This window comes from Dermacentor albipictus, chromosome 1 (genome assembly GCF_038994185.2).
Source record: "Dermacentor albipictus isolate Rhodes 1998 colony chromosome 1, USDA_Dalb.pri_finalv2, whole genome shotgun sequence".
Taxonomy (NCBI): domain Eukaryota; kingdom Metazoa; phylum Arthropoda; class Arachnida; order Ixodida; family Ixodidae; genus Dermacentor; species Dermacentor albipictus.
The window spans coordinates 134256606-134280843 of NC_091821.1; the positions used below are offsets into that span (position 1 = coordinate 134256606).

The 24238-nt window shown below is 41.5% G+C and overlaps 1 protein-coding gene across 7 annotated transcripts in view; it reads left to right on the forward strand.

Annotated features, from left to right (window-relative positions):
* The window catches only part of kcc (solute carrier family 12 member kcc), a 436470-nt gene extending 416631 nt beyond the window's left edge, over positions 1-19839 (forward strand). For all 7 annotated transcript variants that reach the window (XM_065424384.1, XM_065424386.1, XM_065424383.1 and 4 more), the window contains 3 exons: positions 3413-3783; positions 9763-9896; positions 11920-19839. In XM_065424384.1, the coding sequence (XP_065280456.1) occupies positions 3413-3783; positions 9763-9896; positions 11920-12011 (597 nt within the window). In that variant the 3' untranslated portion in view covers positions 12012-19839. The remainder of the gene's footprint in view (positions 1-3412; positions 3784-9762; positions 9897-11919) is intronic.
* The last annotated feature ends 4399 nt before the right edge of the window (positions 19840-24238 follow it).

Below are 24238 nucleotides of genomic sequence, written 5' to 3' on the forward strand. Positions count from 1 at the left end.
TGCAGTGTAGCCAACTGGGCTCAGTGCTGGTTAACCTCCCTACCTTTCATTTATCATTTGCTCTCTCTCTCTCTCTCTCTCTACAAAGATATAGGAGTTCATATGACGCCATCACTTCCATGGGTGAAACATATTCAAACAATTCGCTGTGAAGCTTCACGCACACTGGGGTATTTGCGACGTAACTTAAAATCCGCATCGTCTGAAATAAAAAAAACTAGCATATTTATTGTATGTGCGACCCAAACTTGAGTACGCATCATCCATCTGGCATCCCTCTCAAGCTTATCTCACCGATGACTTAGAAGCCGTACAAAACCGCGCTGCTCGCTTCATTACGTCACAATATTCAAGACATATCAGCGTAATCACCTTAAAACAAACTTTGTCTCTTCCATTGCTTGCTTCACGGCGTGTAACCTCTCGTCTTTGCCTTCGTCACACTTTCTTTTACTTCACCCAATCAGGACATGCCCTCTTAAAACGGCCATTCAGAACATATCCCGTTTATCTCATACTCGCCCCTTGGCGACGATAAAGTGCCGGATGACGGCGATGGGCAGCTCATTCTTCCCTCATGCCGTAACACTTTGGAACACACTCCCGGATAACATTGTTCCATGCAGCGACCACAAAACATTTTGCAAAAAACTAAACGATTTTGATAATGCTAAAATAACCACCTAAATACCACACTTGTCTTATTAATATTTATTTATCACCTCGGTACTGTGTATATGTTTCGTTTTCTTCTTTATTGTAATTCTCTCTTTTTTTTACCTATTACAATCAATGTGCACTTATGTTACTTTCTTATGAAGCTGTACAACTTTGATGCACGCCCCCCCTTATGCAATGCCTTCGGGCCCTTAAGGTTGAATAAATGAAATGAAATGAAATCACCGTGGAAGGCCAACGCGTTGGAACAGCTTTGAATGTGTCGTGCGCACATTAGTCACATATTTGCGATTGTAATAGCACTTTAAGAGGAGGAAGTTAATGCAATATATTAGTAATGTGGTAAAAAAATTATAAAAAGCACAAATGCTGATGACTTAATACGAGTTTATTGCAAATAGCACAGTCATTGCAGAGCATCCCATTTTTTACAAAGCACGCGGCTTAACCCTCTTGACTGTGTTGTGAGGAGCCCACTGGTTTAGCCCTTTGAGCGAAAAGCGAACACGGGATGCATTAAAATTTAGCCACCAATCCTGTTAGAGCAGTGGAATGCTCCGTGCAGCCAATCAGTGGCACATTGGCTGCTAGAGGCAAGAAATCCTTGACAAATTTTGCATGCAGTCGTGTAGTGCTAAATGCACGAGTGAGTCTGTCCTCAAGGGTCTGAATAAGGTTGTATAGACAGACTGATGGGTACAGAAGACCTTCCTCCACCCCGCCTCCCCTTGTCACACTGTTTGCAAGCTTATGCTGGCAGTTGGTGCGGTACTTTCTCTTATCCCAAGACAGACATCCCTACATGCCTTGCAATCAGTTAAAATAATGCACTACCTGGCTACGTAGCGCGCAATGTAATAAACCAGGTGTGCGTCACTGTGTTTCTCCACATAGTTCACATGGTCCCAGGCAACTTCTGCTGTTTCTGTTGCTTCGGCAGGTAGTGCAGTGTCATCCAAGGCTGTTTCTTCGTTTTCTGGGAGCGGCTGCTACTGCGACAGCAGCGATTCCAAAACCACAGGGGACACATTTCCTCTCGTGGTGCTCTTTGCCAAGCTGTAAAAGCTCATGCACTACTGTAAAAAGCTTAACAGAGCTGCACTACATAGACCACGAGAGCTACCTTGCGCAGCACCGCGGCCTACGAGACTGACAAGCTCACAGCGGCCCCGATGGAAGCGCCGAATTTTCCCCCAGTGGCAGGAATGTGCAGCGGGACCTCACTAGGCAATGGTGGTGGCGCCACGGTCTTCACACCTCCCCATTCTAGCCACCCTAGTGGGGCAGCAAGGAGGCTCCGTTCAAAACAAAAATGGCGTTCAGCAAGTTTTTTTTATTATTATTTATTTATTAGATACCTGCATCGCCCATGCGAGCATTACAGCAGGGGGGATTACATATTAAAGGAAGGAATAAGCAATCACATACATAAAGCAGGATAAAACGCATCATTGTTTTCAATATTAACAATGTCAGGCGAAAGAGCATTCCATTCTCTGATAGACCGAACAAAAAAAGAATACCTAAAGACGTCACCCTTGAAAGGATACTCGCAGACTTTCAGCGCATGGTCGCGTCTCAACGACATATAAGTAGGCGACTTAATATATCTTTCTCCCTCAATCCCTGTTTTTGAATAATAAACAGCGTGGAAAAATTTCAACCTCAGGTTTTTTCGCCGGTCTTTTAATGCTTGCCATGATAATTTAATTTTACTTTCTGTCATACTTAATTTTCTACTATAGTCATTAAGAACAAACCTAGCTGCTCTATTCTGCACTCTTTAAAGCTGTTCTGTGAGATCAGCCGTGTACGGATCCCAACAAATACAACCACGAACATAAGTCAAATACAATAGCTCTTTTAATTTGTTCGGTATTTGACTGAAGTTACGGCGGAGGAAACCCAATAAACGTATTGCCTTATTTTTAATATGCGTAATGTGCCCGTTCCATCTTAAGTCAGATGTCATTAAAATTCCTAAATATTTGTATTCGTCAAGTTTATTTAATTCCATATTACTCAAGGTATAAGTGCATGGCTCAAATGCGCGCTTCCTTGAAAAGGTGACGTGAACACATTTTTCAACATTTAGTGACATTTCCCATGTATTGCACCACGTTCGTATAAGGTCTAAATCAGTCTGTAATAATGAAATGTCATTTGCATTATCTCTGACTCTATAAATGACACAGTCATCCGCAAACATTCTAAATGAAGACGTAAGATCACTATCAATATCATTAATGAAGAGTAGAAATAAAAGGGGACCTAAAACTGATCCCTGAGTTGAACCATGCACCGGTCAGAGTCGGTGCATGGTGCTCTCGATCAAGTTGGCTCAAGGAGCGTCTGAAAAATCAGACGAGAGGTTGCAAGGTGTCCGAACTTTCGGCAGTTATACACTATGGTCTATGGGGAGAATGGCGGTGCCGCGAAGCAGACCAAATAATCGAGCATGTCCGAATTTTTGAAGTCCGAAAAATCAGTCGGCGACTTTAATTCAATTAGAGTGAGTGTTACTGAGTAAATGAATAGTTAAATTACAAAATTACCAAAAATATCATTGATTACAAGTAATTAATTACATGTCATTTGTTACATACAAGTCTGCAATAGATACATCTTAATAGTACTGCACTTGCGTATGACAGTCAACTGCATTAAATTGCACAATGTCAATGATGCTTAAATGCACTTAAAATCGCACCTAATTTGACAATTGTTTCCACAGGTGCGGTTTAGTGACAAACCACCTCAGCAAGCTGGTGACTCAGAATTGGTGGATGTAGTTGCTGATGAAGACAATCGTTCGTCACGCCACTCATCCCGGCACTCATCGCCAACAAAGTCTGCCTCAGGTTCACCTACAAAGCAGGCTTCTTCACCACCCAAAGAGAGCTCACCTGTTACTGCTGCTGAGGATGATGGGAAAGCAAAAACTGAAAGCCCAGAGAAGAAAGCACAGGACGGCTCTGGAGATGCCTGCGCTGCATCTTCTAATGGAGTGGCAAGCAAGGGCCCCTCTGCCGCACCAGCTGTTGCTGCTGCTGCCACATCGGATAGCCAGAAGCCAGAGTTCGACAGCCTCATGAAAATAAAGCCGTAGGTCGAGTTTATGTGTTCAATAGTCAGTTTAAAGTTTCTACAATCTGTAACTGCTCAGGAAAGCAGATCAACTAGTGTTGCACGCTTGCTATAGAAGGCATGCAATGCATTGAGGGCAGCTGAGTCATACATTATATCGGGTGTTTTATTTTATCGTTAACAGAATTTTTAAATATCATCCATGAGATGGAGCCCAATTCCACTTGTTGAGCTAGACTACTCTCATACCCTAGTTACATGGGCAGCTTAACCACAGTGAAACTTAACTGTGGTTTGGTTAACTCGTTCAACCTTGGTTAACGTGAACTGTAGTCCGCCAGAGTTACACGGGCTATCCCAATCACGGTTAATGGTCTGATGATGCGTCACATGATCTCTTGCATACAGGCTTCATTTTGAATAATTTTTCTTCGACATTTGATTACAGTGGTATAGAGATGTTATCTTTCAGCAAAACAATGGTCATATTTGAGAGTTTTAACGTGTAAGACTGCATTTTGCATGTTTAGGTTATTTATTTTCGATACTCCTGCTCTCAGTCGTGAGCATGCCTGGTGGACAAAGAACTATATAAAAAGTCAGAATTAAGGGTCAAAAATGGATAAATATAAAATAAAATAAAGTCCACTGAACGAGAAGGTAAAACAAATTCTTAATGAACAAATGAATGTTTCCAAACATTGGTTACATAATTAAAGGGAGTACCACTTTATGCGAATGCACTTTGGAACTATACACTTGCATTTCCAAAAAAAAGAATAAGAAGGGAAGAAAAGGCAGTGCTTTCAGGTGTTAATGTATGTAAACTGCGATTTCGCATGCACAAATTATCACAAAAAAGTACATGTTAAAAACCCTGAAGTTATAAGTTTAAAAGCAGCGCCATCAAACTGGACATTTAAGTGAGATGCACACAAACACACAGCGCTTGTGTGTGTTTCTCACTTGTCCAGTTTGATTGCGCTGTTCTTAAATTTTTAAATTTGCGCATAGCCGTCATCTTTGTGTAGAGGCACGCATTTCGGCTGCTTGAGCGCAGAGCAGCCTGATTATATTCCCAAATGCGTATCAGTGCCTCAGTTGTCATGTCAGGCCAAATGATACGCTTTTTGCAAGATATCTGGGAAGCGCCAGCACTGCACTCAGAAGTACTGTCCGCCATTTTGCCTGTTTCCGAAACGTCGATTACACTAAACTGAGGTTGCCAAGCTCGGTTGGCGGTCAACTGCGGTTAGCGGCCTAACCGCAGTTTCGCCTGCCATGCAACCGTGCTAACTGCGTTTAGCGATAACAGCGGTTACGTTAACCATGGTTAAAGTCGCCCGTGTAACAGGCGTATCAGAGACAGACATTATTTGCAAAAAATTGAAGGTGAATGTTTAACTAATTAACAATGTTACCAATTAACTTTAAACTAATTACTTTGCACCACATATTGCAATGTACGAATTGTAGGCAGTGACATTTAAAGCCATATTCAGTTGGAACATATTCTAAGGATGACACCAATTTCAAGATATGCGTTCTCAAAGTTTGTGACAAATGCATTGGCATTCCAGTAATTAACTTTTAAGCTTCAGTGCATACAAGGCATTCTGTTAAAATGAGTGGAACAACAGTGTATTTTCACAGCAAGTTTGACTGCGCTTATCTTAAAAGGCGTGCTAGTTTCAAAAATTTGTTCAAAGTGAATGTGCCTTGTAAAATCACTGGCTTCAATTCATGTAGTATTGCAACATGTGTGCTGAAGTAAATAGTTGAAAAGTTAATTATGAAATTTTGTTAACCAGTAAAATATGCATACTGATTTCCAGCGTAAGTAATGTATAACTCTTCGTGTATTCCATGTGAATAAGAAGATTTGTGCTAAACGCCACAGGCGGTTTTTACTGTTAACATTAAAATCAAACACCTGGTATATAAATACCATATCTACATGGTATTTACACTTCTGATAAGTAAAAAGAAATCAATTTCATAATACAAAACTAACTATGTGCACAATTCAATGGTAGCAGTGGGACTAAATTGAAAGAATTCAGCATAGCTGTGATCTGCTACAGTGATGCACACCCACACAGAATGGGTGCACAGGTGCCCATTGTCAAACAGGCATGGATACATTTGTACAGACAAATGACACTGCAGAAGTGCACAATATGGTAGTGGGCTAGGCCATTGAACTGGCTTGTGCTGCCACATGCCTTTCCACTCGTTGTACTCTCGTGGACACTTCCCCACTCCCCCCTTTTCGCATCCCTTTCAGGCACTGTGTGCACATTTATGACACCAAGATAGTGCATGAAAATAAAGAGCACTGATGAAAATAGTGATATTTAAAATGTATGGAATACATCTTGAAACACTTCTGATTGGACTTGTGCTGCAAGTCCAAATAATCTGTGTAAAATGTTTTAGTAGAACAAGTTGGAAGGCAGGTGGCTGGTTGTTTGCGCTAGCAGGTTCACTGATTTTGACAGTGTTTTACACGCGGCATATTTTTCAAGTGGTAGGATAGGTGCTTTCAAAGTATGCTAGATATGAAACAGTCGATCTTCTATTATCTGACATTTCTGTAGAACAGGGCTGCACAACAAAACTAAAGCGGGCCAAAAGTAGTTTCTCTGGTAACCACACGGGCCACACTTTCCTGAAAAATGTTGCACATTTTACTTGGGGAAAGGCAGTCTATTTCTGCTGTCATTACACTTGTCTCTGTCCTTCGAATGTCTTTTAATGCTGCATTGGTCATTAAAGACCGGTGTCTGCTCTAGTTCAGATGCATCAGGCGGAATGTCTGCTCAAAGATGTAGGTGCTTCCAAAGAGATAAGCCATTTTGAAGGCATTGTTAGCTGGGGGGGGGGGGGGGGGGAGGGTTCGTATCTTTTCTTATCGAAGTTTTTATAAAACCGAATGAGGGCTGCTCCTGGCGTAAGCCTTATAGGCTCGGTGAATACTAGAGTTCTGTGAGCACCAGCTACAGTGTGGAGTCACAGTCTTCCGGCGTCGCTAAGAAAAGAATGAGAAACAGATAGTCACTCTGTTTCCCATCTTCAAATAACTTGATACACATCTGGAAACACATCAGAAAGGTTCTTGACATGTTCTCAAGCTATGGTGTTGTGCTTAGCTTCCTACGTGCCAAATGTTTATCTTTTGGTTGAGAATGTTGTCTCATGCTTGAAATTATTGAAAATTCAATAATTGAAATAAAAATTGGAATTCAATTATGCAGTCCCACTTCTATACATTTAATAGAATAATAAATAGAAATAAAATTGAATAGAAATTATAGAGAATTTAATACTAATTTCGAAGTTTTTTATGAAAGAGACACACAAAAACGTAGCACCTTTAACCGTGAGAATGTATGAGAATGGCTATCTGTGCATTCATTCTAATACTGATCTTGTGAATCAGGCTAGCATCAAATAAAAAAAAACAGCCTGCCATATCTTGGTCACTTTATTATGGGCGCCTTAAATGCGTCAATGAAAACCACAAGGTTATCTGTATTGGCCTAGCATAAAGCATCAAACAATGTAATTTACATTAGTCTTACTAAATTGAAAAAGCTTTATTGGTGCTTAGTTGTGATGTACTGCCATTTAAAAAATGCACTCTAAAATCAGTCTACACCCTTTGAGGTGTATTTTAGCCCCCAACAACAATGGCCATCTAACTTGCATGCCTTTCGTTTTGTTAACGCTGCATGCCTTGTACTTCCAGATCACAAATGGCATGTCATTATCAGCGTGACATAGCATTATTGACAGAACACTAGCAAGCACAAGGTTTTCAAGAAAGGATACACAAGCAAGACAGATATTACGATTATTGTTGTGGGACAAAGATGTGCCCCAAAGGGTATGAACTGTACTTAGAGCAGTGTGTCGGAACGGAATGAAAACATACCAAAACGTTATTAATTATTTTGTTTCAGAGTGAAACCAAAATATTTTTTATCGGTTTTCGGTTCAAGGGGAAAGTCGGCAATCCAAAACAACTGACGTCAGGCAACAGCAGCGTTAGTGCGTATCTTAGTGAGAAATAGTGTGAGCAATAGCTGGTTCAGAGCTCCACTAAGCTAAGCCTGTCACTCAGTGCACTAGCAGATTGGCATCGTAGCAAAAGCTAGGACTTGTGCTCTGAAGCGCTTATTGTTTCCTTTTCTACGGGTACGATGCTTTGTTACAGAAGTTTTATCATTCATTTATGTTCGTTTAAGTTCATATTACAGGAACAGTGGTCTCACAACAGTGGTTTTGGCAAGTACACCCGATAACATGCTGCTTCTGAGATCATGCTCGGTGCCTTGACTCATAATTCATAATTGACTTATTGAGAAAAATAAATGCTATGTTTTTATTGTTACTTTGCTTTGAAATTGTTTTTATGAAAAACACCGTTAGGAACCGTCATGGATCATTTTTTTGCTGTTGTTGTTCTGGAGCAGAACAGTGGAACGAAACTAAAACCAGAACAAAAAATATTTTGCTCTGACACCCTGATTTAGAGTGTGGTAAAGGCTGAAAAGTAAAGTGCACACATGAAGAAAAAGCTTCACAGGAGCTACCAACTGTGTTCATTCAATCAAAACAGATTGGTAATGCACTTGTTCAACTTAATCACAGGCGCTGCGCCAATAATGCTATCTTGGCATTGACAGTTTAACGAATGTGTATGATGGTCGTGTGTCTTGTCTGTTTTCTATGAAAGAGCCCACACTTTCATGCCTTCCTTGTTTCAAAGTGATTGACATCTGCAACGGGTTATGGTGAGCATTGTGCTTAGTGAGACAATTTCAGCTATTCGCATTGTAGAGCCATGAGCTGTTTACAGCACCAACACGCCATGAAATTTGGATTCGGACACGGGCTGGTAAAATTCCGTTCGTGGGCCGTATGTTGTGCAGCTCTGCTGATAGAGTTCTCACATGGAGTCCACATTGTGTAAACTTCAGAAAAGCTAACTGAAGAATAGAAAATTCCTACTCCTATTTGCTGCTTTATGCTTTTAATGATCCTGAAGATGCAAAAAATGCGGCGAAACTAAATTTTCAATACTGATTTAATTGGTGCCTGAAAGGTATATCCATAATTGCGTTCTGAAGGTAGCCTTTCCTGCAGTACTTAGTCACCTAGTGATTCAATCTACCACATTTTGAAAAATTATAAATGGGACAAAAGAATCTCACATTATATTTTGGCCACAGTTTCAAATACATTGTCATGGGCTTTCTTAACCCAATTCATACTACAATAAATAACAAAATTGTACCAAATTTCCCAGAAATTTCCCAGAAATGCAATGTGCAGGCGGCTATATTTTCAACGCAAGCTTTCAAGCAGCCCATAATAAAGAGAAAAACTGTACACAATGCCACTAATATACGTAAGCACAGCCAGCTAATGTTGAAAACTGCAACCAGAAGCAGGCTAATGGATGTACTCTTCACCAGTTCTGTACCCGTCATCAGCTATATTGGTAACAATTCCAGTGATGACTATACTCATCAGCTGTAGAGAAAAGGTTAAAGTGATTACACAAAAGAGATCATGTTATGTACAAATGTGAAACGTGTGCTTTCATTTGTTAGCATTGATTGTTCTAAAGAATACCATTTTGACATTTGAGGAAGAACAGTAGCTTCTAACACAGAAATTAAGTACACTTCCACGATAAATGACAAAGCCTAGTTGCTTTTTCTTTTTGCCCCAGTGTGAATGAGGATTTATTGAGGCATTGAGGTCATTTGTGTGACTAGTACATGAACAAAACATCTGGCATATTAAAATAAATTACAAAGTTTAACATCACCTATTGTACGGTTTATACTAAAGCTCCAGTGCATGATGTTTAACCTTTCTGAGTTTTGATATTCTTGACACGGCTATTATATGACCCTAACGTCTTACACAGCAACACTCCTTGGTGCTTTAATTATTGTCTTGACATGCTTGTTACTCTTGCAGGGATGAAGCCAATGTGCGCCGTATGCACACTGCAGTGAAACTGAATGAGGTCATCGTAAATAAATCGCATGACTCCAAGTTGGTAATCATCAACCTTCCTGGACCTCCTAGGATCCAGAGAGGAGAGGAGAACTGTATCCTTTGTTCGCTGCTTGGTAAAATTCTGAATTACTCTCTCTCGTTTTGACATGAAGCATCTTTAAAAATGGTCATAGTGGGCTGCTTGCTAAAACTGATTTAATGGAGATTCGTTATGGCATAATCTCTTATCTTTACAACTGTACTACCCATGCAGTTTGGTATTGTTGTGTAGAGGAGAGAAGTCATTACTCAATTGTGCATGTTGCGTGTGCACATAGCGTTACTTTCGTGCCATGCATGACTTAATCAGAGCTAAATTTAGCTTCTTGCTTGGGGTTCAGAGAGGCATAGCTCGACAGTTGATTGCTGATCCAAGCAGGGCTGATCACTTTTGAGAGAGCTCACTCAGCCATAGTAGGTATAATCCATCAAACTCATACCTGTGTTCATCAGGAGTTAGAAGGCCTACAAGTGTGCAATTTCTTGCAGAAATTTCACAGTTGCTGGGTTATGGCACCCTCTCGTTCGACATGCAATGTCCAGAAATGGTGTGAAGGGACTTGGGCAGCAAGACAGAGGGATATACAACCCCTTTGACCATGGCGAAATGAGTCCCTCTCTGTAGGGAGCGTAAGCATAGCAGTCCCAATTGTTCATGGGTGCAGCAGGCTTGAGTGGCGCAGGGCAGTCTCAGGTGCCACCAGTAGGGGGGTAATTTCTTTACCCTATTGGCCCAAACACCCTCTGCAAAACAAGTGGGCCCACTACAAATATGGAGTGAGCATGATTGCAAAATGACACTCTAAGACACCCCACTAGCTGTAACATAAGTTAGGCATGTAAACTTTCAAATGCATGAATAAATGTAACTTGTGTATTTGGTTATGTCAGTTCTGTACCCTAATGCCCATGCAGCATGCACAAGATGTTTCACTTACCCCACTGCAGTTGCATCCCTGATACAGCCTATCTGATTTTTGTTTATATATATATATATATATATATATATATATATATACACACACACACACACACACACACACACACACACACACACACACACACACACACACACACACACACACACACACACACACACACACACACACAGTAGACTCCCTTCTAACAAAACTACTTATAAGAAGTTCAGTTCAACATAAGTGGTCATAGTAACAGGTTCTGTAGAGAAAATAGGCACCACTTAGTAAACCAGGAATGAATAGAAATAAATCTAAGATTTACTTTCAGAATTATTTTGCATAGCATACACAGAAAACCTCAAGCCATTACATTATTATGGTTTCCTGCTGCCGCTCGCTCTTCTGCCAAAAAAAGAGAGCAAGGACGTCTGGCTAGTGTTTTCAAGAATGGTGACCTTATGGTTTGTTTATTTACTTCCGAAATTTATTTAGCCAAATTGCCTATACTAACACATTTTGCTGGTTATGTGCAAGTACAAATGTACATTTCTCCATAAATGCAGGATGAAAAAAAAATGTACTTCAATGCTTCCATTCATAAGTCATTCGTGAATGAGGTGCTGGTATATGTTTCAGAAGTTGCTGCCAGTGTCAGGAAATATCATCCGCTTGTCTCAGCTTTATTACATTGGCTTAGCTATCTAGCTAGCATCACTTAAAATAGAGGTGGGCGGGGAAGTAGGGGACACCTGCATGGTGAAATGCAGGGCACATCAGTTCACATCACATGTTGGTAGTAGAAGATAGCCTCAACATTGCAAGCCTTCACCGTCACATTGTATCAAAAAAGCAAGGGCACTTTCTTCCCCGTTGTGTTGCAGTTGCATTAGCTGAAAAGCAAGCACTTCATTTAGCTTTAATGTACTAACAGTGATCCGTCAGTTTTCTGGCAGAAGTATTCATCCTTTGCTAAAGCAGGTTTGCCTTTACTAAAAATGTTACAGTAAGTCATAACAGGTGGTGTCAGGTCAAGAGCAACTTTTTTTTTTCTTGAAAAAAAAAAGTTCTTTTTGTAGTCTTCTTTGCAAGCTCAGTTTAATTTACATAGTTTTCTGGTGCATATGGTGTTCTGGCCCTTAATATATTCTGTTACCAGACATGGAGTTCTTGGAAGTGCTCACAGAAGGTCTTGAGCGTGTACTGATGGTTCGTGGTGGAGGCCGTGAAGTGATCACCATCTACTCTTGAGCTGATGGTACCCCCTGCAGAGTTGCCCTTGCTGTGACCCTGCTTGAAGAGCTCATGACAGTGCTCTTCTCTTCCGCTGTCATACCGTATTATTTATTTTTTTGTGCATTTTTAGAGCGTCTTAAAGTAAGTGAGATGCCCCCTTTCAAGGTGGTTTTGAGACAAGAGTCAAGCCTTGTGGCATGCCTGTTTATGTCACGAAGTTTGTGACAAATGAAATGTGACACACAAACTGAAATGTGCTGTAAAGTGTTGTACTTAAGTAACATTCTTCACCAACCACTGATCAGGGTTAGTGTAAGAAGTAAAGTGCCACTCGAATGTAATGGAAAGTAGTGCCACTGTTATTATGTAAGTTTTTGTCAGCCGAGACACGATGAAACAGAAAAGGCTGTGTGATGCACTACATAGTTTATGAATAAGGACTGTGTTTTTAAACATTGATATAATGTGACTCACTTTTTGAAGATATTTATTGGCATCAATATTTGTTTATAAAGGGTTGGTCCAGCTGCTTCCAGACATAATAAATCCTATTACTGCCATTGTGTTCCAAATTACAAGTCTATGTTAACTGCAGACAGTCTTTCTCATGGCTGCAGAAATTATTTGTAAGGTCAAACTTTGACTTGGTTTATGAAACATAAGTCAATGGGTCTCTTTCTGAATTTATCAGCAAGGGCTGAAAGCTCTGTTCAACTTGCATCTCTTGCCTTGTGATAATGTGCGTGCATGCATATGTGCCCAAAGCCAGTCACTGCAGTTTTCAGCAAAGGACCCCTGATGTGCCACCCAAAAGTTGTGATCCATTGTATGAGAGCTAAGAGTTTAGACATTTAGAGAGTGATATTGCTGTGATTGGTTGTTTCTGTCTTAAGGTTGGCTGCCTTGTGGAAATGCAGAGCAAACTGCAAGCAAACAGCTGGGCCTCTAAAGTGTGAGGCACTGCCTGCCAACTTTTATAGATCTCGTTGTGGGATCTGCAAAATATCTTGATGCAGTACTGCCACAATGCTCGACATCTTGTGCACATGTTTCAGTGATTAAAGCTGCTTATTTAGTAAACAGCTGCAGGGTGATCTTTTGAAGGAGGACTTGCCTTTTCTTTTTTCCTTCCAGAGTTTTATGTGTGCTCAAGTCTGGTAAAATGGTTGCAATTTTTTTTTCTTATTTCTAAGTGCATTGGTGTAGCTTTCCTTTGCATGTGCTTAACAAACAGTGCATATTAGTTAAGTATGTCATACTTGTGAATACCTGTGACCCAATCATACAAACATGAATCATCATGTGAAAAAGTGCTAGTCGCATTCCCAACTGTGTTTGTAATGTTGTTTGTTCTGTTTCTCATTACAGCACCATATGTGTGTTTTCCTGTGCGAATTCTTCTTGCTGCATTTCTCCATCTTTCCTTTTCTGCAAGATGTAAATCCGTTGGTCTTTTTATTATTATAGTAATTATCTACTTGTCAGCTGAATTGTCCTTTAGTGTGCAGTTCCGAATGACAGCATCCACATAGAGATCATTTGGTGGTGTTGGTGTATTGCAAGCTAGCTGTAACTTGTTTCACCAGTGTTTACACAGATGGATAACTCTTAATAGTTTATCACTGTGAAATCACTGGATGACTTGGCATGTTTCACAGAAACTAAACACGTCTACCTGCAAAATGTGAATAATGCAGCAGCATTTGCAATCCATGCTGTAGGCCAGTCTAAATGTGCTCTGCCTTTCATTTGCTCCTATACACTTCTCTTGCAGTGTCCTTCTCTTTGTGAGCCTTATTATCGAGGATCTATGATGGCTTTTAATACCTTTGCATAGATTTTGCATGGTCCTTGCAGAATGTAGTTGTGTAGAAGCTGGGAGATCTTTGTGTATAATATGTACCGCAAGCAAACCCATAGTACCTTGTAGCCATATGTACACATGTGACAATCCTCCCAGCAGCATTTCTTTTATCTGCAAGGCTCAACAAAACGACTGCACTTAGTAACAAAAATGAAATGAAGACAATGTTGTTTTAAAATATTGGTTAACTTGAAGTGCATTGGAGTGGCTCAGGGCTGTTTGCTTTTCCTGGCTGTTCGTTACAAAGTTGCAATAAATAATGCCTAGTGACTTCAAGTTACATGAATGAATGTACCTTAGCTCTTTAGTTTGTAATGTATTTATCTGTGCTGTAGGAGTAGTTTAAAGCAGTGTCTTCATTTTAAGCATGCAAGAATAATATGAATCTAAACCAGCGTGTTGAGTGAGTTAGCTCGTGTCTTAACATTATGCAGGTACTTGTTTGTTTGGAGTAAGCTGCTTATATGCACTTTCAACTCACTAACTAGGGCATTAAGCAGTATGGTATTCAGAAATGCATTTATTTAGACTGGCTTGCCAAGGTTATTTTTTTGTAAATCCTTTCTTTTTGCTTTATGATGAGGCTTACAGCAATTAGGCATCTGAGCTGTACATTGCAGGACCTAAAAATCGCTTGAAAAGGGCTTTATGGAAAAAAAAACAGCAACAACAAAAGGCAGAATGACTGAAACTTATGACGAGCTTCGCCAACTGAACAAATGCAGTGGCAGTTGCAGCAAATACACAGTGATGCCACATTGTTTGACAGACATAATTCGGGGTGAACTCTGCAGGTTCACTTTCCTACTTCTAAATTTGCTCTTTGTGGCATACTTTCTTCCTTCTTCAATATTAGTCAGACAAACAACGTGTGCTGCAGCCTGAAGTGTGTACTTCAGCATTCACACGCTGTAGCCAGGTCTGTAGCTGTCCTTGACACATGTGATGTCTGCCATTTGGCATGTGTTTCCTAGTTGGGTAACAGTAGCAGTTAGTGAGGGGCTTTTAGGGGAAGCAACACCAAAGATGGCCACAGAAAAGTTGTTGAGATGGCAGTGGCCTGACCGCCAGTGTAAGTAGCAAAAAAAAATGGGATAGGCATGAGGCAGCGGGCCTGTTGGATGTGTTTCCCCCTGCATAGCTCAATATTGACTGTTACAAATATACGAATGTTAGAGAAGCACTGACTGTATTTTTGTATGTACATACTCTTTTTTCCCTGACCTTCCAGATGTGAAAACATAAAAAAGACATGCATTTATGCAACAACGTGCATATTTGGTGTGGACGCTAGCCTAGACAACTGGTGTATGAATATCTTTAAGAGTACTTAGGTCATGCAGCTAAATGTTCTGATTATTCTTGTGTGGCATTGTCGTTTGATGTCTCTGGTTTACTTGTGGTTTGCTGTTATGTTAAACCTGGACAAATAACTTCCACTTGTGGTGTGGACTATAGCCATCAGCAAGATATGCAATTTGTTGATCTTGGCCTGCACCCATACAAGTCGTGACTGGCAGTAACCCAGTGGCAGCGTGCTGTTACTTTTTCCTTTCACTTCCTTGCAGCACTTCCCAGATAGCGGCTCACAGTGGCTCTCATATTTCCAGGCATTTGCCTGTAGTATCAGTGATGAGTAATTTGAGGTGGTTTTAAGCACTCGGCTCACAAGCAGCAAAGTATAAATGCATACAAAAAGACTGGCATGTCTGCACAGAGCTCTTAGTTTAATTGGAATTATAGTGTTGTGCAGAAAAGCATATATCAAGTCATTGCTAGTATATCCTCACATGCCTGGTTGCTGTCTAGCTACCTTGCTCTTTGCCTGTTTGAAAGCAGTTCTGTAAGCTTTTATATGTACATATGTCTGAAATGCTACACTCTGTCCCAGATTTGTACATCTAGATTACCATGATATAACGCAAGCTGTTTTCACTTCTAGCTTCCTGAAACATGTAAAGTGCAGTTTTTGTGTCTCATAACTCATTATATATATATTCCTTTCGATGTGATACTGCAAGAAGCAAAGGTGAGATATGCCAGTGCTGGAAAGCGCAAGGATCGACATTTGCAAGATAAGCCTACCACTGCTGCCATTTTCTGAGTAGTACTCACTCGAGGCTAGGTTTGCTGTTTTCTTTTACCACTGCTTTGATCTAATTCTTAGTCATCATTTGTGTGTCTGTGAGGCTCAAAAGGCATCCACAGTCATCTAATGTTCATTTTGGTTGAGGCAACTTTAAAATGCTGCTGTGTCAACATTTATATTAGCAATTCCTCAGTGCTATATTTATTTGTTGAACACTTGTATTTGAGGAATGTGTGTGTATGTCATCTTAGAACTCATAGCTGCCATGAGGCAGTTTTGATGGGCATTCATTTCAGTGGTGTACAATATTTTCTTGTGACCCTGTTCAGCGACATGCTCTTGAAGGCGTGATAGGCACCTACAGACACATGTGCTTCATTATTGTTGCATCTAAGCTTCAGCCTATCCAATTTACAGAAGTTTGTCATCACCATAAAGAACATTAGCAAAGAATCTTTAAGGAAACTGTTAATAAGTGAACCATTTAATGCGGTGTCACTTCAGAACAGTGCAAACCACTCACAACAAATAGGCATGTTATTGACAGCTAGGTGATAGCAGTAGCATTATTTGTGAAGAATTTATATAATACGAATTAATAATTCATTATCGTATTAACACAGTTGTCGATATCTGTCATCATTAGTTGCCTGCCAGGAATTAACACCGTCAGATACAAGTGTACACACTTATTAAAATAATCTTGTGGGATTAACTTTCATGCCCAGGGCATACATTACTGTGTGCCATTTGCCAGGCACAACACTGCTACTTGCTCATCAATTTCTACACTGCAGCTGCACAAAACTGACATAAAAAGTTATATATAAGAGCTAAAGAGAACTATATTCATCATAGATTGTAAAGGCATACATTGTTATATGTATCCCAACACATTCTTTTTCACATTTACTATCACTTCAGCATAGGATAATTCTGTTGTGAGATTGTCGAAATATCCAGGCTGGACACTAGCAAGGCCCAGGTAAATATCTTTAACATGTACAACTTACTGACCAGGTGATATAAGTAGTACTGCAATGATTCTTTGGGTGCATTTCGCAATGCCACTCTTCCAGTAAGGCTCATTTTCATCATAAGCAATTACACTAAAGCTATGGTCCTCTCTTACTCCTGCTCCTTGGGTCAGCACATCTGATGTCTTGTATTAGTGCATAGCTATTCATTAAAAAGCCAGAACACCTGATTCAAATGGCACTGTTTATGTGATGTGTTTACTTGCTTTGTCAAATAAGTTCAGTAAAAGAAACAGGAAGCTTGAGTGCTGCAAATTATCTGTGTGTGAGGAGTTCCACTGAGGACACTTGAGCACCTCTGAGGTAGAGGAAATGAGTTGCAGCATACATTTGCAGCATACTGCATTAAATGCTTATCTTGGGTAAAACTGTACAGGTACTGGTTCAATACCTGGACCTCTTTAGTGGTGCAGCCTGAGAATTAACTTTTCACCATGGTTTACCTGCCATCACACATTCAGCATTCAGCAGCTATGTATTGTGCTTTTGACATATTGTTTGAAACGAGCTGCTAGGAAAAAAAAGGTTGACGAGATATGGCGCCGTCATTTTGCTCATCCTGCACCTCTTCCAAGAGCATACTAACGAGCCAGCCTATGCAATGTCAATGCAATCACGTGTGCGAGATCATTGTCCTCAAAGTTCTTTTTTTTTTTTCTTCTAAGTCCAAGATTTGTGTTCTATAAAGTCAAGGTGCTGACTTTTCCTAAATTTGGGAAGCAGGCAATGACGCAAAATTGGTGTGCTCACCATTTGCCACTGTTACGATTGGTGCATTGCTGCATGCGCACAATGTACAGGCACTCACGTGAAGATATTTGCGCAAGTGAAGTACGGTCACAACAGTGCCAACAATTGGGTTATGCATTGGGGGCGGGGCTGCCAGCTTAAATCTTTCCTTCATGCTAAGACAGGACAAAGTCTACTAAAACATGCTGCACCCTGCATTGTGTTGAATTCATACCTGTAACAAAACCTGTTCTTTGCATGGGCTCTTTGTAATGCCATCCCATGGCAACAACGAAATGGATTGAGGCGCATGGCTTGCTACATGCTGTTATGGATGTCTTCTGTTTTTTCCTGTTGGCCACCTGGAAATGAATGGTGATGGTACTGTTGATTATATGATCACAGAAGCTGAAAGAACTGGCCCAGTAAGCTGCTGCCCTTGTGTTGGTGTTTAGCACTATGAAGGCAAAAAAAAAAAAGCTTAACAACTTGTTGCTTGATGTTTACTGTAGTTTATCATCTCTGTTTAGATCTACTATTTATATAGTACTTTCCTTACATGTACAAGTGCTGTAACTATACCTTTCCAGTGCTTATGAGTGTGAATGCTTAGCTAGCAACACACATGGGATGACAAACTGAACAGAAGCATGCTGTTTCTGTTTGGCTACTATGGTACTCAAAGACACAAGAAGTTACATATATGACACAAGGAGATGTTACAGCCTGAACGAGGACATCTTGCACTATACACATGTTTATAAACCATGTACTAAACTAAATGAACACACCGATGGATGAGCCTTTTTTTTCCCTTAAGCCAACATACTATTCATGGCAGCGAGGAAGAGGCACAGGAGAGTGGGTAGCTCGAATCTTGTTGGGAAAGGAAATGATAAAATATGCACAAACGTGGCTTGGTTCATCTGGTGCTTAGTACGGTCGAAATAGGTGCCACACCTAGAACCAATCTTGAAGGGGCCTGACTGGAGCACTGCCCTACCTGCACATCTGCATGCTCATTGGCACACTTTCAAACAAAACACCACTATGTGCAATAGACTTGAAATGGCGTGTGCTTATGATTTATCTCACCGCTCTCTAGGAGGCATAGACTTGTCTCGCCATTCGCATCTATGACTGTTATTGTTCATATAGCTAGAAACGGGTTTTGGCCGTGAGAGCACCCTGTGTGCAACAAGTGGTTGCTGAGCTAGAAAATGCACTGTGCTGCAGAATTACATTATTGGCATCATGTAGGTAGTTCTAAAATGCTCCTAAAATTTCCTTCATGAAAGATGCTTAAGATACAATTGGACAGCTGCTCCATTTACAAAATAGTTCTGTAGCCATACACACTCGCAAGACCAGACAGTAGAACGAAAAAAATATTTAACACTACAATCCTATCACACATTGGCTGATTATGTGCACCTTGGCTGTGCATAGACATTTATCTGACGCAAGGCTGGAGACCAAGCTTTTTAAAAGGAAAGTTTGTTGATATGCACCTAGCACGTAGTTGCATACATAACAGATGGTTCAATAGACTGTTCTGAAGCCACTCAACCGACGCGCCTCCTGCCACGGAGAGTTTTGGATGTACTTTATAGGTATAGGCCGACCCCTGCCCATGTACTGCAGTGGTATGTGAATGCCTGTGTGCATTGTATCAACAACCTCGTCAGCAGGCAGTACTGAATGCTTAGATAGAACTTGTTGCTGGTCAAGCGCGCACCGCCATTCGCAAGTGCAACAGTGCTTCATGGTTTATGCCAAGTGGAGCCATTTGCATTGCGCAGGTTGGTGAATTGAGTACGTTCTCTGAAAAGAGAGTTACGAGAGTAGAAGGAGTGTGTGGCAAATGTTTTATAGTAGTTCTCTTTGCCTTGTTGATATGGTGCCATCTTTTGGGGCAACCTCTTTCTTTCTTTTCCCTCACGTTTTGTTTTTCACATCGGCAGCAACAGGTCGTTGATGGTGATTGTAATAGTTTAAAGGCTTGTGTTCTCAACCCTAGATTGTATGTATGCCATTCTCCATCGATGTCTCGCTCTTCCATTTGTTTTCGTTACGTGAAAAGTTTATCAGAGGAATAATAAAGACATCTTGTTAACCTTTCTGGCTCTGTGGTCTTAATATTTTTGTAACTACCTTTACACGTGCATATATGTTTGTGTTTTCTGCACATCTATTTCAAGCACCGAGAATCAAATAGAGAATCCACAGCACGGTTCAGAGTCAAATGTTACAGTCGATCCATATATTTTTTGCAATGCCAAATGCTATGCATTGCTAAACGACACCAATAAGGTCAAAGAGAGAACGCCTTTGAGCCATGAGCCATATTCCAAATAGATAACCTACCCTATGTCAAGGTGAAAAGTTTAGTCGGACTAACATGTATGGAGATAAATGAAATATTTAAGAAGGTTTGGGAAGGATAGATAGACACATGCGCTGAAGTGGTATATCTCTTCCTTTCTGTCTGTGTTTCTTTCTTTCTGTACTGACTGCCTCATTTAGCTTTACTTGTATTGCAGATTTTGGACCAGACCATAAAGATTTTTATGAGTATAAGCGAGCAACATGGCACTTTTGCGGAGGAGTTCCTAGGCAAGGCGGACATACCATAGAGAAAGAAAAAAAAAGTATTTTTCTTTCTCTATGGACATACTTTGCCGCTAATAATGTGGGCTTCAAATTACTAGTTTACAGGCGTTCAATGGTTATAACTTTTTATGAGTGCCTTAGAGGCAGTTAAGTACCCCTGTTAAGCGGGCAAGCTAAGTGCACTTTACCAAAAACGTCGCAAGCGAGGTGTACGCGCAGAAGAGTACACTCCGGTCTGAGTGCGTTCACGGAGTGCACTTTGCTGGTCGTGTGCATAGCCTCGCCGCCAGCGGTAACAACGAAACAAAATGTAATGCATAGAAAAATGACATAGAAGTTCATTCTAGCTGTTGAACAGCTTTTAACAAAATAATCGGAACGGAACTCGCTGATATTCTGTTCTACCAGTATGAAATTACAGTCAAATGCCGCCTCGTCGCATGACACGCCACCTTCTTGTTCTGGATTGGCTAGGCGTTCGTCTTGGCTGGCCTTGATTTCTTACACTTTTACACTCTTAGAAAAATTTACACCCTTTGGGGCGTATCTTGTCCTACAACGATAATCGTCATCCGTGCTGCCCGCGTTTCCTTTCTTTAACGCTGCGAGCCCGGTAATTTCCAGTCATGAACGGCATGCGCCTTATCAGTGCGACGCAGCATTCTCGACAGGAAAGTAGCGAGCGCCGAGTTTTCAGGAAAGAAAACGCAAGCAAGGCAGATGACGATTATTGTTGTGGGACAAATATGCACCCCAAAGGGTGCAACAGTTTTAAGAGTGTTGTGGGACAAATATACACCTCAAAGGGTGCAACCGTTTTAAAAGTGTATGATAAAAATATTTTCGTTTTTGTTAAGTAAATATAGATTAAGATTTCTTTTTGTTTATAATACAACTAAAACAATCGCTCTTTAGAAGGTTTCTTTTAATTTTCATCTGCATATTCAAAAAAACATTATTTTAGTCTCGCCTTTTTTTTTTTTTAGTGCGAGGGCGCTCTGTTTTTTCGATTAGTAAAACCCCTATTCCGTTTAGCACGGGAGCCTATGACAACGTAGACCGCAACATTTTGTAGAATATTCTGGAAGGGGAAGGCTTAGGTGACGATTGTCTACAGCTTTTGAGAGAGATTTACCTAGAAAGTACCGTTTGCGTTAAATGGGAAGGGATGAGTAGTGAGGAGAAAGTTGATATCAACAAGGGACTAAGGGGTGCCCTTTATCCCCACTGCTCTTTATGATGTTCATGGTGAGGATGGAGAGGGCGCTAGAAAGAAGTAATATCGTGTTTAATCTCTCATACAAACAGGCGGGTACAGTAGTAGAGCAGCAGCTTCCAGGTTTATTTTATGCGGACGACATTGTGTTGCTAGCTAACAAGCAATGTGATTTGCAACGTCTGGCTAATATCTGTGGACAGGAAGGCAACAATTTAGGTTTGAAATTTAGTGTTAGAAAATCGGGTGTTATGGTATTCAATGGAAACAGTGAACATGCAGTGGCAATACAGGGCAAGGAAATACCTCGGGTAACAGAATATAAATACCTTGGTGTATGGATAAACGATGTATGGAAACACAGGAAAAAACAATAACAGTGAATTAAGGGGAATATAAATGCAGGTATAATAAAGCACAGAGCGCTATTTGGATACAATAGGTACGAGGTGCTCCGAGGTATGTGGAAAGGTGTAATGGTTCCAGGACTTACTTTTGGAAATGCGGTTGTTTGCTTTAAATCAAGGGTACAATCAGGACTCGATGGGAACCAAAGGTCAGTGGGACGCCTCTCATTGGGCGTTCACGGGAAGACTACAAATGAAGCTGTGCAGGGTGATATGGGTGGGATTAGTTTTGAAGTGAGGGAAGCTCGCAGTAAAATTGAGTATCAAGAATGACTGAGGAATATGGAAGAAATTAAATAGGCTGGGAAAGTGTTGAGGTATCTGTACGGGAAAAAAAATGGCTGTGGCTTAGGTAAGGTTAAGCCCAGGATGCGAAGCATACTAGCCTTTATTTTAGTTGTTGAACCACTGTTTAGCCTGGTGAACTGCTGTTGCTTGGCTATATTTGGTTCGGCTAGACGAAGAAACAACTCATGCATTACTTCTTCGCCTTCAAGAGTGGAACGCGACAGCGTTCCCGTCGACCCGCCAAGGGGTGTAAGACAATGGGCTACAGGGCAGCGACTACGCGCCCCGCATTGGACGCGGTGAGCGTCGAGCAAAGCAGCGTTCGGCGCGGCAACGAAATGTGCGCCTGAGCAAGAGACGCACGCCTTAGAAACAGCGCGTTTCTAAGGCAACACCGCATTCACTAGAGGCGCTTTTGTACCGCTTTGAAGCGTTGTACTCGTGGCTCAGTGGTAGCGTCTCCGTCCCACACTCCGGAGACCCTGGTTCGATTCCCACCCAGCCCGTCTTGCAAGAGTTGAGCCAAAGCCACTTCTCCTCTGTCGTGACGTCACGGTGTCACGTGATTTCATGGTCACCGCCGCGCCTGAGGAGCTGGGTTGAGCCCTCGTAATATGCTTCGCATAAAAAAATGGCTGTGGCTTAGGTAAGGTTAAGCCCAGGATGCGAAGCATACTAGCCTTTATTTTAGTTGTTGAACCACTGTTTAGCCTGGTGAACTGCTGTTGCTTGGCTATATTTGGTTCGGCTAGACGAAGAAACAACTCATGCATTACTGCTTCGCCTTCAAGAGTGGAACGCGACAGCGTTCCCGTCGACCCGCCAAGGGGTGTAAGACAATGGGCTACAGGGCAGCGACTACGCGCCCCGCATTGGACGCGGTGAGCGTCGAGCAAAGCAGCGTTCGGCGCGGCAACGAAATGTGCGCCTGAGCAAGAGACGCACGCCTTAGAAACAGCTCGTTTCTAAGGCAACACCGCATTCACTAGAGGCGCTTTTGTACCGCTTTGAAGCATCGTACTCGTGGCTCAGTGGTAGCGTCTCCGTCCCACACTCCGGAGACCCTGGTTCGATTCCCACCCAGCCCGTCTTGCAAGAGTTGAGCCAAAGCCACTTCTCCTCGATCTGTCGTGACGTCACGGTGTCACGTGGTTTCAAGGCGACACCGCCGCGCCTGAGGAGCTGGGTTGAGCTCTCGTAATATGCTTCGCATAAAACATTGATTCACAGTGAAAGAAAAGAACTAGGAAGCTTACCAGCAAGTATGCGGCCTGTAGGGTGGGCAACACAGCAACAAAGAACGTCAAGCGGAAAGTCAGAGAGGCTGAAATAATCTCATGGATGGCGGCAGTGGAAAAGAAACCTGCCATGCGTAACTATACCTAAGAGGAAAAAACGAAATCGGGAAAGAAATAATTTATGATAACTCAAAGGGACGCTCATTACTTTTCGAAGCGAGATATCGGGATGCCTTAGAACATGCACCTATAGAGCGAGATATAAGAAGGAAGAAGAAGCATGTGCTTGCTGCGGTAAAGCTAGGGAAACTATGGAGCATGTTCTATTAGAATGTGAAGACGTCTGCCCAGCGGTCGATTTAGGCATCACTGGCCTCCTTGAAGCCCTTGGGTTCAGCGAGAGCAGTGGAAAAGTAAACATGTCCGCAATAGGGATTAGTAAGAGGTGATTGAAGGATTGGTGGAAGAAAAGTAGGGAAACGACAAAAAACGGAGACGTACAAAAGCAAAGTTCGCAATAGGGGATCAGAAAATTTGGTTGTGGGAGTTCATCGTGTTTTCTTTTTTTTTCTTGTTTAACCTACATTAGACAGTATAATAACAAGAGCTTGGTGGCGCCACCCGCCGCCCTGTTCCAAAGGGGACGCTCATAACATCCATCCATCCATAGCACCGTGTAGCCTTAAGTGTCACTCAAGGTCCCGAAGTGCACTCCCCGTAAGTGCACTTAACTTGCCCGCTTGGCAGGGGTATAAATTGCC